General features: G+C 46.0%; 1 protein-coding gene across 2 annotated transcripts in view; it reads right to left on the bottom strand.

The window, feature by feature from the left end:
• Positions 1-12,223, bottom strand: part of LOC119466131 (nicotinamide/nicotinic acid mononucleotide adenylyltransferase 1) — a 33,956-nt gene extending 21,733 nt beyond the window's left edge. The window contains exons 1-3 of one of the 2 annotated variants that reach the window (XM_049657511.1): positions 11,865-12,223; positions 7,680-7,833; positions 5,053-5,201 (exon numbers count right to left, since the gene is read on the bottom strand). In XM_049657511.1, coding sequence (XP_049513468.1) covers positions 5,053-5,201; positions 7,680-7,833; positions 11,865-11,943 — 382 coding nt within the window. In that variant the 5' untranslated portion in view covers positions 11,944-12,223. The remainder of the gene's footprint in view (positions 1-5,052; positions 5,202-7,679; positions 7,834-11,864) is intronic. The other variant, XM_037726621.2, reaches the window with a different exon arrangement.
• Between the last annotated feature and the right edge of the window lie 2,752 nt (positions 12,224-14,975).

Genomic DNA, 14,975 nt, shown 5'->3' with positions numbered 1-14,975 from the left:
TCAGGCGTCAGATGCATCCTCCTTAGATACCCAATTTTGTAAGGGTAGAATGGGGGCCTAAGTGTGACGTGTAAAGCCGCCTTAAGTATCCCCATGTACTGTTCCTTGCCCAATCACAATATACACATTACAACCTACCAAAGCACAAATTGCGTACCCATATTTCTCTCACCCAAAGCCCCGCAATGCCCCTTCCACACCATTACCCATGTTAACCTGTTTTGCATTGTGTATGTGCTGTCCCGTGTTAAGATATTCCGCAAGAAAGCCGGCAGCAATACAAATGGCCAGAGGATAGACAAAGGAAGTTTCACTTTAAAAATAAAATAAACAAGCTCACTTGCCCAGACAAACAGCAAGTTTTCTATGCGTATAAACTGGTATATATCGCAAAAAAACTGGCTTTTATAGGTCCCGTGCTGGTTTAAACCAGCAAGAGCAATTTAAGGGGGGAGGAGGGGATGAAAAATAACTTTTTTGTTTCTTGGCAAAAAGGGTGGAAATTTGGCACACACACTGTACATTGCAATAGAGAGGCAAATCTAAAATTTCATTAAGATATCTTCATTAGTTTTTGTTTTATAAGAATTTACAAAAGTTTAGAAGTTCCTTGCTCGTGGAAAGCCTGGCACAGTAACGAAACATGCCACGGAGCTGCCTTTAGTTTTAATCTTTGCTCAAAAGAGCACTACAGGGTACAATAGTTTCAAAATTTTTTTAACGCTTTTATTTTTTTTTTACAAAGAACATCATGTTCACCTTCACTAATTGTACCAGAACTTGTCACTCACAAATTACCATGTAGAAAAAACAGTAAGCCATCAACAAGATATTGAAGACTGTCATACCCTCAAGCACACTTTAGGGAATACATTAAAACAAACGGGATCAAAATCGGTCGAGCCATTGTTGTGCTATGCTTTCCACGAGCGTTGTGACCGACAAAAAAAACACAATTGAGAAAACGGGCTGCAAAGTTTTGCAAGCAGTGCAGATTTATTAGAACGCATCAGGGCTGTAATATTTGGCATCATTGCTGTCAGGCATCTTCTTGCACTTTTGCCGCTTCGTTTGGTGGGCGTTTAAAATTTCGTATCCTGGCTGGCCCATCAAATTGAGCTTCCGTTCAGTTGCGGACACCGCGCGAAGGGAGTCGCGAACGCTGCATGCTCGCGCTTCTGCAGTCACCGCTGACACTAAACACGGCTCGAGGCGCGTCCAAATGATGCGCCGTTCGAGCCACTATTTGTCCGGTGAATCTTCGGTTATCCCACTGTAGCTCGTCGACGGTTGGGCTCGCTCGGAGGCGGCATGCCCGTGTCGCACGATGCATCAGAAACTGAGTACACTGTCTTTGCCGGTGATGGTGACCTTCGACTCGCGTTGATACGATCTCGACTGATTCGCGTGGCCGTATGCCGAGGCACGGGAGCCTTCGTTGGCGCGTCTTCCGTCGACTGCGTTATCGGTGCCGATGGCACAGGGCGATTGTCGGTTTCGCTGCTGGAGTCACACGGTGCAAGATACCGCGGCACGTAATACACGGTGCAAGGTAGCGCGGCACATTCAGTCTTGTGCTCCTCCGCTTCTCCCACTAATTGCCGTATTTTTCTCGCCGTAGGAGGCTCGCACTTCCGTATTCCAAAGGTGTGCTTCGTCCAAAATTTCTTCTCGAATGAGCGACGAGCCGTCACTAACCTGGGAGCTCTCAGAAATCTGAATTCTGCGTGTCAAGTGAAAACGCCGACCTAGTTTGCAAAGCAGACAACTGCGGTTGTCATCTTGCCCGCTGCCGCAGCAGTAACCAATGGGAGACGCCTTTCAGCATGGCAGCCAATCGGAGGCCCGCTTTCCTCAAAGGGCCCATGTGACTACCTATCACAGACCGCGCTTTGGTGTTTGTGCATTTGTTACAAGATGGCGACGACCGACAAATTGAGAAGCGGAACGGCGAAACTTTGACCTTTCGAACGATACCAAGATGGCGGCGCTCGGTGGTGGGAAATACGAGATATGGCTCGGTGAACTGCAGTGATTTTGCACGATTTAAAGCTGTTAAACAGTTTTTTTTTTTTTTACAGTTCGAAAACACAATTTGATTATGAGACATGTGGTATTGCAGGACTCTGGATTAATTTTGATCACCTACGGGTCTGTAACTTGCACCCAAGGCACTTGGTTTATTGGCAGTCTTGGTTAACAATCTTGGTTCATTCTTTTTCGAAGTTTTTCATCGCTACCTCTAGCGATGTTTAATTTCATCTTACATAATGGTTAATACAAACAGTACATGTGTTTCTGTTAAGGGCAATCTACTTTTACCTAAAGTACCCAATAATTATGGAAAACAAGCTATTCTTTTTTTCTGCTATATCATTATAGAACTTCCTACCTATTCACTTCCAAAAATGTAATTCCCTTTCCATCTTTAGGCCTCAACTAAAGGACGACTAGCTACTTGGAACAGAAAAGTTGCTGCAACAATCAACTGTATATTGTTAAGAATGCCTATATCTACTTTTTTTCAAAAATTTTTTCTGATTCCCATAGCTACAAGTTTTACCATGCTATTCGTTTTAGTAGATGGTATGTGTCAGTTCCCTATGTATATACAGTCAAGCCCACTTATAACGAACATGAGCGTCACGCGGCGTCCGTTCGTTATATCCCGAAGTTCATAGTAAGTGAACCACAGCTAGTTGCTTGTCAAAACACATTTTTTTTCTTTCAAAAACGTCCATGATGCTTGTCTGTTTCTGCAGTGCATATCCGATGCTAGTGGTCTCCAGCTTAAAATATTTAAAATAGACGCGTGCTCTTCGCCAAGGCCCTTGGCATAGACGAGTTGCCCGAGACCCTCTATGTAGCCCATTGCTACAGGTGTGCTTATGAGTGCTGGCTCTGAAGTTTCACGGTCATCACATTCCTCCGTGTCGTTCTCGTACCGCACTTCACGAACGATGCCTCGTATGTGCACGGTTCTGCAATGCCAGCGTCTTCATCAGCAGAAATAAAATTATCCCAGTCAATGTCATGGCCCCCCACGTCGGACTCGATAATGCGCTGCCACAAATGCGCCGCCGGACTCATCCTCTTTGGAAGCATCTGGCTCGGCATCAGGTACTACGTCGACGAAGCCGGCCTTGCGGAAATAGTTCCACACGCAAGTGGCCGTCACCTCCGCCCAGGCCGCCTTCACCATCTCAACGGCTGAATACAGTGAAATTCGAAGCGACAAGTTGGCGGCCAGGCGATCAACAGCGATGAGCAAGCGCTCCACAATGCGGTGTGTATACGCATTCCATCTATTATGCGGCAGGAAAAGTCGAGTCACTGCCATCAGAGAAGCTAGAACGTGGTGTGCTGAAAAGTTAAGCACCAGCACGCGCCTGCCTTGCCTCGGCATGTTGCGGTCAAACTCGCCCAGCCACTCTGCGAATAAATTGTGCGTCATCCACGCCTTTGCATTGTGCCTGTAGCACAAGAGCACATAGTTCTGAAAGCAACACGGCTTCTTTGATTTTCCAATTACAAAGGGAATGCACCGGTCGATGCTATCCATATTAGTGCACAGAAGTGTTGTAACGTGCATTTTACTATTTGCCTGCCAGCGCAAGAGTCCCCTTTCATAGCATGCTGTCCGGCAGCATCTGATAAAATAATGCAGTTTCGTCTGCGTTATACATGCCCTGCTCTGCGTAGCTTGCAATAATGGATTGGTTTGTTACAAGCCAAGTGGGAACGTCCTGATCACCTGCCAAAGCTATCTCGCCAACAATCGATTTAAAAAGTTGCAGTTTCGCCCCAAAGGCTAAGCATCGATTGCAAAAGCTAACTAGTGGACAGCTATATGACTTAAGGATAGTAGTTTTATCGGCCGTATAAACTTGGCATACTAACTGAATTACCAAGCATGGTGTCACGCGTGCACAAGCAAACATGAACGCATCTCACTTGGTGACCACAGAAATTCGCTGTCGAGACGAGCGCGGTAGCAGCAGCGAGCGAATTGACCTTCGTCCCGCCGCTCGCATCAACACAAACTAAGCCACGAAAGCACAGCTCAGGAAAGAAGCACTCTGCCCCTGCCGCAGATGGCTTTCAAGATACAGCCGCCCGGGCGGAAGCGCCCGGCGTAGTACGCGGCCTCCCCTCTCTCTACCCTCCCCCCGGAGCCTTGCCTCCCAGCGGGCGTGCGCGGAGACAGCGCACGTAGGCTGGGAGAGGGCGTGCCAGCGGGGAGAGGGTAGCTCGCTTGAGAGGGACACGAAAACGGGTAGTTCGCCTGCGAGGAGGCTCGGAAAAACAGTTTGCGCGTGCAAAGAGGTGAGAGGCCGTCGTTATATCTCGCATCGCAGTGCCGGGTTTACGCCGTGCGTTAGCTGTAACCGATCGGCAGGGCTCGAAGACGTTCATTGTTCGTGCGATTTTGTGCCAATGAAATAATGTATATTTTGACGGTCACGCACGTTTCGTTAATTTTAAGCGAAAGTTCATTTTAAGTGGGGTTGTTATATGCAGGCTCGACTATATACATATATATATTTTGTACTTATCCTTTCTTCTTCCTTTCTTTATTTCTCTAACTTGTTTTAGTTTATTTTATGATTTTTTATCTCATCAGTGTACTCACTTCGTCTTATATCAGCTTAATTATTTTCAAACTTTTCTCCAATATCATATGTATTTTCAGGTTTGCTTTACTTTGATCTGTTTTTTAATTCCTCGCAAGGGGTCACACCAAATCTGAGTAAATCTGTCTCTGTATTAATTTACTATATAATATAATTGAATTGAACTGAAAATGAAAGTACGCAGGTATTTTTGCATTCTGCCCACATTGAAATGTGCCCGCCGTGGCCAGGATTGAACACCCAACCTGTCGTCTGGGCAACACCACAGTCAGTGAGCTACAGCGGTGGGTAGGAACAGTGTTAGGGTGAAGCACACCTTTAATACACCCTTCGAGATCCATGGCCGTATGTGGCTGCAGCCGCAGAAGTCCATTCCTCGATAAATGAGCAAAAAAATGCGCAGGGGCGCGGTGCTCACCATTCAGGTTGTCGTTGCTCTGCCGCCTTCGTCGACGCTTGGGGCCCGGTTGCGTGGGCAGCCCTTCAATGGCTATCCTCTGCCGGTGGTGGTCCAGCACGCGCCGCGTCTCCGTCCAATTTTCCTGCTCACACTCCCACGTGTCTAGCCTGGCAGAGGTCAGATGTGCAAAAGTCAGATGAACGAATGAGCAGAGAAGTTGGTGGCAGACATTCCTTCAATCGGAGTGATGAAGCCTTGGCTTCATCGCTTTGCTAAAGCAGTCAACATCATTTTGATCAACCTGTTTTTAATTCCACTGCAAGAAAAAGGCCTCTCTGACACATCTTCAATTATTGATGCACAACTTCAACCGTACATCTAATATGCTTGCGAATTTTCGAACATCACCATTTCATTTATTCCTCTACAGGCTACCAATTATGTTGACGTTCCTTTTTCCCTCATTCTGCTACTTAAAAAAATGGTTATTTGTTTTATGTATAATTACATGGCCTGTCCAATACTGCTTTCTTTATCAACCTCAACTAGACTATCATTATTCTCTTATTTGTTTGCCTTTGTATAAGGCATGGCCACTGTTGAAATCTCGTAGAACAATATGTTTGATAGGTTTTACTTTCGTTACAACAGCCACATTGTTGCACTTCTTACAAGTACTGTCTGTGCATAAATATGGGCACAAGGCACTCTAAGCCATCATCAAATAGTGTTTATTTTTCTCTCCTTTGACATTATTGGTGACAAACGAAATAAAAAAGCAATAAATCAATCTGCCAACACTTCATCGTTAATCCCACATAAAACAATGTGATTCAATAATGATGTTGGGCAGTTCCTGTGCTGTTGCGGTATTTAGTTATAAGGTGTCTTGAATGTCAACCTGAAGGCACTCGAGTGAAGGGTGTGTCCTTTAAGAAACTCCTCAATGCAGGAATCACTAAAGGGGGCACTGCCACAGCACACAGTGCCAACTACTTTGGCTATTCTTCGACACCAGGAAAAATGTATGAGTGTTCAGCTCTTCACTTTAGAGGTCCAGGCAGTGCATACAGTTGAGGAACACTTAGGAGCACAAGATTAAGACCTGAAGATCATGGCCATACCGACTCGAAGCTGTGCTTCGTTCAAGGAAAGAACACGACGTTTATACACACAAAACAAAAACATAAACAAACAGCAAAAATCGCACAGCAACTGTGTGACAGAGCGAACGGGGCAAAGATAGAGTATGCAAACACACACGAAACAAACAAAAGATTATTTGCCCTTGGAACAAAATAAGGAATGTGATCTTGTCTTATGCCTGGACTGCTCGCCAACTGTACCACTATGTAAGCTGCACTGAAGCTTTCTTTTTTCACAAGGCAGGGTTTCCTTATTTGTTGAAGCAGAGACTAATTCAAGAATCGCAGTTAATTTTAGCAGCTAAACGAAACTTTGTTAACAGAAACCAATGTACAGCTACCCGAAGAGAGCATAATTACATACAAATGTGCACTGCGCCATTTATTTTCACAACTCAACCTAACTGGCGACTCTTAATGCAAACAAACAGAAAGAAATAAAAAGCTTCCACGAGGAGTGTCGTGTCTACTCCTAAGGATCTACAGTGAATAATGTGGTGCGATTACACATAGCACATTCGCTTGCACAATGTTGCCAAGTGACTGTGTGTCAAGGTGCAGAAACTGAGAATTAAGAGATTTAGATTAGCAGACACGAATGCCCTGCGTAATTAGGCTTCTTGGGTTCCAGCAGGATTTGAGCAGAGTCTGAGTTCTTGTGTATGCAAACCTGCTTGCATCTTCTAACCTAAATCTCAAATGGCAGGGGCACAGTGATTACCTTAAAGAACAGGAACTGTGCACTTGTTGTAAAATGAACCGTACAAGCTGCCCAAATTGTTTTCAATATCCGTGACGTTTTTACAATATGCCAAACACTTACTTTACAAAAAGTACAAGTGCACGTTTAAGTAACATTTGATCAGCTGTCTCAAACATGGTCCTGGAGAAAAGCTCAAGATGTGACAATTTGCAGCATTGAGAGAGAGAAAGCACGTTATTGAAAAGCGGAATGTTTATCAGGAATATGTTCACCAACATGCAACTCTGAAGGAAATGGAACAAAAGGAAAGGAAGGCCTAAAAAGAAGGTGGGCACAATAATGACAAAAGAAAATAAAGGGTGCAATTCTTGCGAACTTATTGAGAGAATACGGGTTCCAGGTGATGAAAGCAGGTGTTTCATGTTATCATCAACGATTTTTACAGGTGTTCTGTGTTATTCTAAACACGTCCTAAACAGCTGACTTCATCACTCAACTTTTTCATTTTTTTGCTGATTTAAGACTGCCTTGTGCAAAGTGGTGCGAGTGGAGAGTGTAAAGGGGTGCACCACTCTTCTCTACATTTAATAAAATAGGCAAGGTGCCGTGCTTTCAGTAAAGACAAGGGCCTTGAGCATAATGTGCCTTTCACCGTGATAAGGCACCAGGCAGGCAAGGTGAGGGTGAGATAGAATGCAGGATTGGTGCCAACTGCTACAAGCAAAAGCTGGTGTTTTCTCCTGTGGGTAAGTTGCTCACTCCTTCCTCCATGAGACCACAATTCTTTAGTCACTAACCTGACCCAGGAGGAGGAGCCTAAAGCCAGGGACAGCATTCGGCACCGATGATTCGCAGGCGCCAGGCCAGCCTTGCCGTAACCGTCAGACACCGGGGACACCAGGCCACACACCACTTCCATGGAAGGACCAGCGAGGTTGTCCCGGGCTACCTCTGCACCGAAACAGCAGAGGTACATCAGGATACTAGGCATGGAAAATCCAACATGGGAAAAAGGGCAGGAAGTCATGTTGATACAAAGCATCTTACCCTATACATGGTGCACAAACTATCTGAGACCACAACTTCAGGAAGAACAACATTGCAGACAAAATTAGATACAGGTGATTGGAATTTCTTACTCTTTTTTTTATTGCTGTTTCTGAAGACTGTTGAACAGAATCATCTACACCCTAATTAACTGGATTCGGCTTCAAAAATGGCTCTATGCTCGGATCAGATAGTGCTTGCTGATGTCGGCCAGTGTTTACGCAACTGCAGCCTTTGGTAAGTGTGGCTGGTGGTTAGTCTTCCTCTGATGTGCACCAGTCATACATAAATGTAATGAATTAGAAGAATCAGGAGAGTGGCTAGAGCACCTTGGTTCCCCTTGTTTTGCTCGTTCATTGCATAGCAAAGGCCCTGACGTTGGCAGTCTTGATGCCATGAGGGGCTGGTCGCCTGCCCCTAAGTTTACATACATTGTAACGCCTGCAGTTGAAAGGATTTTCCACAGGCCGTGAGTGGAGCAGGCTAACGCTCCCAAGGTTAATTGTAATTTATTTATTGTCATTTATTTTAGCAAGTCTGCACTCGGTGGCATGCTAGGCAAAACGGATCTTGTATGCATACACAAATACCCAAGAAAGTTGACAGGAAGAAGGCTGCCACAGCAGCTTAATCGTAAAGCACAGCAAGTAAAATGTGGAAGATGGTGTTTAACTTTTCGTTATCATTTCCCCAATTGAAATAAATATAACAGTTAATTTCACCTGCGCTTTATCTGGCTCCATTGTCTGTTTGCTTCACATCATTGAAACTAATAGATAACTATAGCAGGTTTATCCATGGACAACCAAAACGCACCTCCGACAGTGATGTGTCCACAAGTTTACACCTACCTATTCTTGAATAGCACAGGCTATTTGGGAGAAATGAAACCTATCACTTAAGACTAATACTGCCTGATGTCCTCATGCACAGAAAGCTTGAGAGTTACGTCGGCCACCTAATGCTTGGCAGTTGTTGCCATCATTGCTTTTGTCCCATTGACCTTCAGCTGGTGAATAAAATCATCTGAACGACACCTGACAACTGGCAGTGCTTTGTCAAAGAGGACAGTTTGCCGTTTGAAGATGTGAGCCCTGTTTGCACTCCAAGAGCCAGAGATTTTGCCACATTCAAGAAGGCTGCTACTTTCTCCAAGTCCCTGTGGCCAGCAATAAAGGCAACTAGGACTGAATGCGTTTCGTATGCTGTGTCAGGGTGTAAGCAGCAGCCCTGGAATAAATGTGCTCAATAGGTGACGGAGGACTTGATGAAGACGTAATACAAAGACAAACTGAAACTACTGACGTCTGTGGCGGTTCGAAGTTGTGTCCTCAAATACCTCATGCACTCTGTATATCTAGCACTCGCGCGCTTCCCACCTTTCACCAGCCCCTCAGCAATGTTGCAGGCCTAATAAGAATGTCTTCAAAACACAAATTTCTGCTCAATAAAAGAGTCACTAAAAGCAAACATTCTATCAATCTAGATTGTTTGTTGGGTTACCATTCAATAAATGTCATTGTTTTCAACAAAAGGACACAACCTGACTGCTGACGAATTAGAACTCAAAGGTCTACAAAATTCTTTCGCAGTTCAGACTGTCAGCAATGAACATGGGCTCTTAAATAGCTGCAGAAGTGATTTTGGAGAACAACCTCTGCTAGGCACTACTGCCTACTTCACGTTCTCATAAAAAATGCTGACACGGTGGTGTGGACAGGTAACAACAATGAATTGTGGCGGAATAGGACCTGCTCCTCGCTTTCCCTTTCCTGTCAAATGTTTGTGTTTTGAAACCAAATAAATAATGAATATGCAAGAATTCATGAAGCGAAAAAAAAAAAAAGGTTGTTATGCGCCTACTCCAGAAAGGCATCCAGAAAGGCATTGGTCCAGTGTTCATTCCCTGGGCTGGGACGAATCTTTCTCTAAACTGCGAAGCTTTCTTTCCAGGCAACCAGTTCGGTTTTCCTTGTAGCTTTGAGCTACTGTTGCATAAGCTAATTTTTCTCTTGGGAAGCACCACAGGGGTATCCCGTCAATTTACTTTCAATACACAATTTTTATCCACTCAATCTCTCCCTTTCGTAAAGCTTTTTTCACCTTGTAGATTTTTTTTTCCCCTGTTCATGAATTCTTACATATTCCGAGAACCGATCAAGTAATTCTTGCTGTTGAAGTAACAGAAACTTTCACTTAACAAAAGCGCAATTTAACTAAATTTTCATTTGCACATACACCTTTGTTATATTAACCCCCCCCCCCCACCCCCTTTTGATTGTAACATATTCTTCTCTGCTTACACAAAATTTCACGAACCAAAATAATGTTCCAGCACAATCTGGGTTAAGCACGAGATCACCAGATGTCAGTACAGCATGGCATTTTGAGTCAATACCAAGGGCTGTATTTTGTAGAGATTATTTTTATTTTACCCCTTCATCACTGGTTCACATGACGGAATGCACTGCTTCAACAACTCAGTGAGATTGCGTATGAGAAATGGATAAAATCAGAGCAAAAGAATCCTTACAAAACATAGCCCCAGTATTTTGCCAGCCAGAATCACGATGCATACACGTACAAGTCAAACACTTCTGCCAGGTTTCCTATTTGTGCCTGCCCGTGTAAGCAACACAGGTAACCCCAATAAATCTAAAGTAAAATATTGGGCGCAATGCACCTGCTGCCCAGCACGAAGTTCATTGCAAATTAGTGCCAGTGGCCTATTTACTAATGTAAGGTCCATATACACTTTTTCTGATAGCTTGACAGGGTGCGGGTCTTCGGCGAGACAGGTTTTCACCAACCTCGGAACACTGAATTGGGCAAAGCAGCTGCCACACAAAAGGTGCCACCTCTGATGGCACAGCAGGGAGTCTTTAATTCAGTGTTCTTATTCAATATTCGGGAGTGCAGGCTCTACAAGAGTAGGGTAAATTTGGTAGAACGCCATTTCGCATAGCAAGAGAATAGGTATTGCACCCCACGGATGTTCGTAAAATGAACAAAGAGAAACATCTCTTTCCCTCTATTCTCAGTTATTTTAAAATATTTTTATGACCGACTTTTTGAAATTGAAGTCGCAGGCGCGGTATGCTTGCCAGTAGACGACACAGAACAGTATTGCGCGCTACACTGCAGTGGCATTTCGGGCTCATCGCACCAGACAGAAAGTGAGAGAGATCGAAAGGGAAAGAGAGAGAGAGGAGAGCGGCGAACGATAGGAGGCCAGTGTCCCAAAGAGATTGCACAACATTGGCCAGGCCGCTTGTAACGATCTTCAGCGCGTCGTCAACCCCGCTTCCTCCCACGTATATGTAAGTACGAGTGCTCATTCAACGCACGGCGATGCGCCCCTCGTAGCCCGGCGAGACAAAAGCCATTAAATGACGAATCAAACGTTAATGGAAGACAACGCGAGTTTCTTCTGCGCACTTTCTAAGGCCATGAATTATCTTTTGACAGGAGAGCCTCACGCCTCGTAAACTACTTTACCGCTACACACCACAGCTGCGGCCATCGATCAACGAGTGCAAAAGAAGATAGGCACACGAACAATAGAAGCCTCTAACTAGAAATGCAGCGGTATCGCCGTGACATGTGTTGAAACCCACTGAAAAAATCTACAGTTCGCAGGAGATGACAATGTTATTCACGAAAACACTGGAGAAAGGCGCTCAGTCAACCATCGAATCGTTAAATGTTGAGCGCGCGTGAACCAAGTCATCCGAACTTTCTGTCCCGAACTCTGTGGCAGGATATCTTTCAGGGAGCACAGCTGGGGGTTCAGTGCAAGAGAAACGCGATTAGGAAGATCCGTACGATACCGGTCACAAACGATATCGTGCGCATTATGACAGAGTGCCCTCAACTTCACACAGCTCGCGATCGCTGGCGGCGCGAATGTGACAGGAAATGCGTCGTCGACGTACCGAACATCCTCAGGTGCATGTTGGTGACCGGATTAAACGAACCGCAGGCCAGGAGCACCACTTTCTTGGGTGACGGCATTGCGGCGTTTGGCAGAATGCGGCGGTCGAAACTCCTACTACGACGGTGCCGCGGACGAACGTCGTAGACACTGTACGGTCGGGCCAGGGAATATAACTACGTTATGCCTTCTCGCAGAAAGTTTAAAGGTTCTCAGCGGCAACCAACGTTAACTAGTACACGACGCTACAGCAACTCTTCGCACCGGTTGCACATCCCTCGTCTTCTGCTTCTGCTCGGTTGACTTGACGTTGGCTTAGGATTGGCTCACTCTAGGATTGGCGCAAGTACGCGAAACAACAGCCGAGCTACAGTGAACCTCTTCTAGTTCACTGTAGCCATAGAGTTTCTAAATAAAAATATAGTAATATGAAACTCTATGACTGTAGCCGAGCCAATGCCAAATGGCTCGGCATGGCGATCATGACGTCATTCTAATTTTTTTTTAAAACCGCTTTCACTGCGCAATTTTGCATATGGCCTCCAAGATTAGTAGTGCGCCTTTTTTTAATCGCGGAGGCCATGGTTTGCCACCAAAGCGTCGTGGTCACTGGCCGTCGCCAAAATTCCGGCAGTGCTGCGATCGATTCGCGTCTTTCGCGCTCCACCTGTCGTCTGCTCGTTGTCTACTATGCTGATCGTCTCCGAGCGACGGCGTGGCCTTTTAAATCGAAGCTTTCTATACAGTGCCTAAAATATATTCTAGGCACTGTCTTACTGATTCGTCCGTGAGCGCCGAAAGCGCACTGCAGGAAAGCCAACTTACACAATGGAACTATCTGCGCACACAATCGTTGTTGTTGTTGTTGTTGCCTCAAATCGTAGAGTGAGTGAGTAAAAACTTTATTGAACATAAATAAATAGAAACGCACGCTGGTTGGGGCCTCTATTCCAGGGCTCCACTGGCACAAGCGGCTTAAAGTCCCTAGATGTCCTGCTCTGAAAGCAAAAAAAAATATCTAGGGACATTACAGCGGCTCGCCGGCCCTCGTCCGCAAGCCATGCCTCCCACTGCCTATTCCTCATGAGTGGATGTTTCATGGTGTTTTTCACTGGTCGATCTGGAGCGGCCGCCGAAATCCTGGAGCGAGTGCTCGCAATTCACCAACCCTAATGTGCCAGCGGAGAGCGAAAATGCTCCGCGCTGGATCGTACCGGAAGTCTGCGCACACACGTCACAAAAATCGACTTCCGCTCTGCATGTTTCTATGGCCACCAAGATCGCCGTCCCCCAGCGAGCGGAAGTGACGTATGCTTCTCGTCCTATTTCCGCCCGAATCCGCGCCTCGGCAGCGGAGCAAGTGAGAGCGATCCGGCGCGGAGCGAGTTGATCTGAAACGACCAGTGGAAAGCGCGAACCCGCTCCAGCTCGACCAGTGAAATTCGGATTCGCAGCCGTGGAGCAAAGAATCTTGCTCCAGATCGACCAGTGAAATAAAAGTTGGCCGCATATCTGCTGCTTCGCTGCAAATGACATCGAAAGACGATAGTCTTCTGCCACCCCTGATAAGTAACACCCTCTCTTGTCCACCCTCCCTCCCCTCACGCTCTTCCCCTCCCCTCTCACTCCTCCCATGATGGATGCAATGGAGATTTTGCTGAATTCAACTCAAATTTACCGCGTTCGCCCTGCTCTCGCGCCATCTGTTGGGACCTTTTATTACCGTTGACTTAAAGCCGGCTGCAGAGCCGCGGCTTCAGTCGGCTTCTTTTAACACGTAGCGTTTCCTACACCATTTCTAACGCATTCGACGCCATTTCTAACGCATTGATTTTTCATTTACTAACGCAAAAACCAGTACAATATGTATTCCTAATTAAATGAACGCTACGGATTACGGTTATGTGCCTCAAAACTCTGTACTGCTAAATTAGCCATCCTATACTCCGTTTCATACATCAGCCAGGTGCAACGCTGTAAAAGCTGCGCAAGAAGTACGGCCATTAAAATGTATTACTCCGCGCGTTCCGTCTATGCAGCGGTCTATGGTTCGCTGTGCGCCAGCGGCGTTTGCTCGCGCGAGCTTGCACGTGAGGTTGCAGCGATGGGCTGCAAATAAAACGCGCATAGCATGGCATTTTCAGTGCAGCTTAAGAAACTAGGGTCTTTAGAGTTACGTATCTATGTATTTTCTATTAAAGGAACACACCTCCTAATACTTACCTAGTGATGTTGCGCCTCAGATATGCGTAATATTTACTTTGTGATCGATTACGTTCACAAGTATGAACTGCCGTACCAGTTTAAGTAGTGTGGGCGGTAAGCAAGTGGTCCAATTTTGGCCGGGTGGCTGAATCGGGTGACAGACAGACAGACAGACAGACCAAATTTTCAGCGTTTGAGTTCCCCAAGAAAGACTATCGTCTTTAAAAGTATTATTGTATTAAAGTATTATTGGGCTGTCTATGTACGGAGGCCTCTTGGGACACTCCCATGTGATATGTTTTAGTGTGGGTATTTCTGTGCACCACGGGCACTCGTCAATGAACCTCGTGGGGTCTATTCTGTGTAGGTGGTGCAGGTTGGGGTATGTATTCGTCTGAATACGACGCCAGTCCCTTTCCTGTTGGCTGTTCAAATTCGAGGGAGGATGTCCAAGACTGCCTTTGCTGTGAAAGGATGTCGCGAGAATTCGGTGGAAGGTCGTCGCTGGGCCCTGCCGTTGCTCGAGCAATGCGGTCTGCCCTCGCGTTCCCGGCCATTCTCTCGTGTGCTGGACACCATATGATAGTGTGGTGCCCTTCTAGTCGATTGCTGAAAATTTTGATTGTTGACTGGGGTACCGTCCGATTTAGAAACAGGCGGCAAGCTGCTTGTGAGTCGGATAACAGCCGAATTGGTTTGGCGCTCGGCGTCCTGAATGGCCAAGGCGATGGCTGCAGCCTCTGCCACGCATGCCGAGGAGGTTTTGAAGGATGCCGTTGTAACGTTGTTCTGACACGTAGAGACTACGGTGAACGTGTCGGAGCTGGTTCAACTCGCATCTGTGTAATACACTACCGGTCCCATGCCGAAACGTTTGTGAAGAGTCTTTGCCCTTGCTCTGCGTCGT

The sequence above is a fragment of the Dermacentor silvarum genome, chromosome 10 (assembly GCF_013339745.2).
Source record: "Dermacentor silvarum isolate Dsil-2018 chromosome 10, BIME_Dsil_1.4, whole genome shotgun sequence".
Taxonomy (NCBI): Eukaryota; Metazoa; Arthropoda; class Arachnida; order Ixodida; family Ixodidae; genus Dermacentor; species Dermacentor silvarum.
Note: the sequence above shows the minus strand (reverse complement) of the source record. Positions and strands in the feature narration are given on the sequence as shown.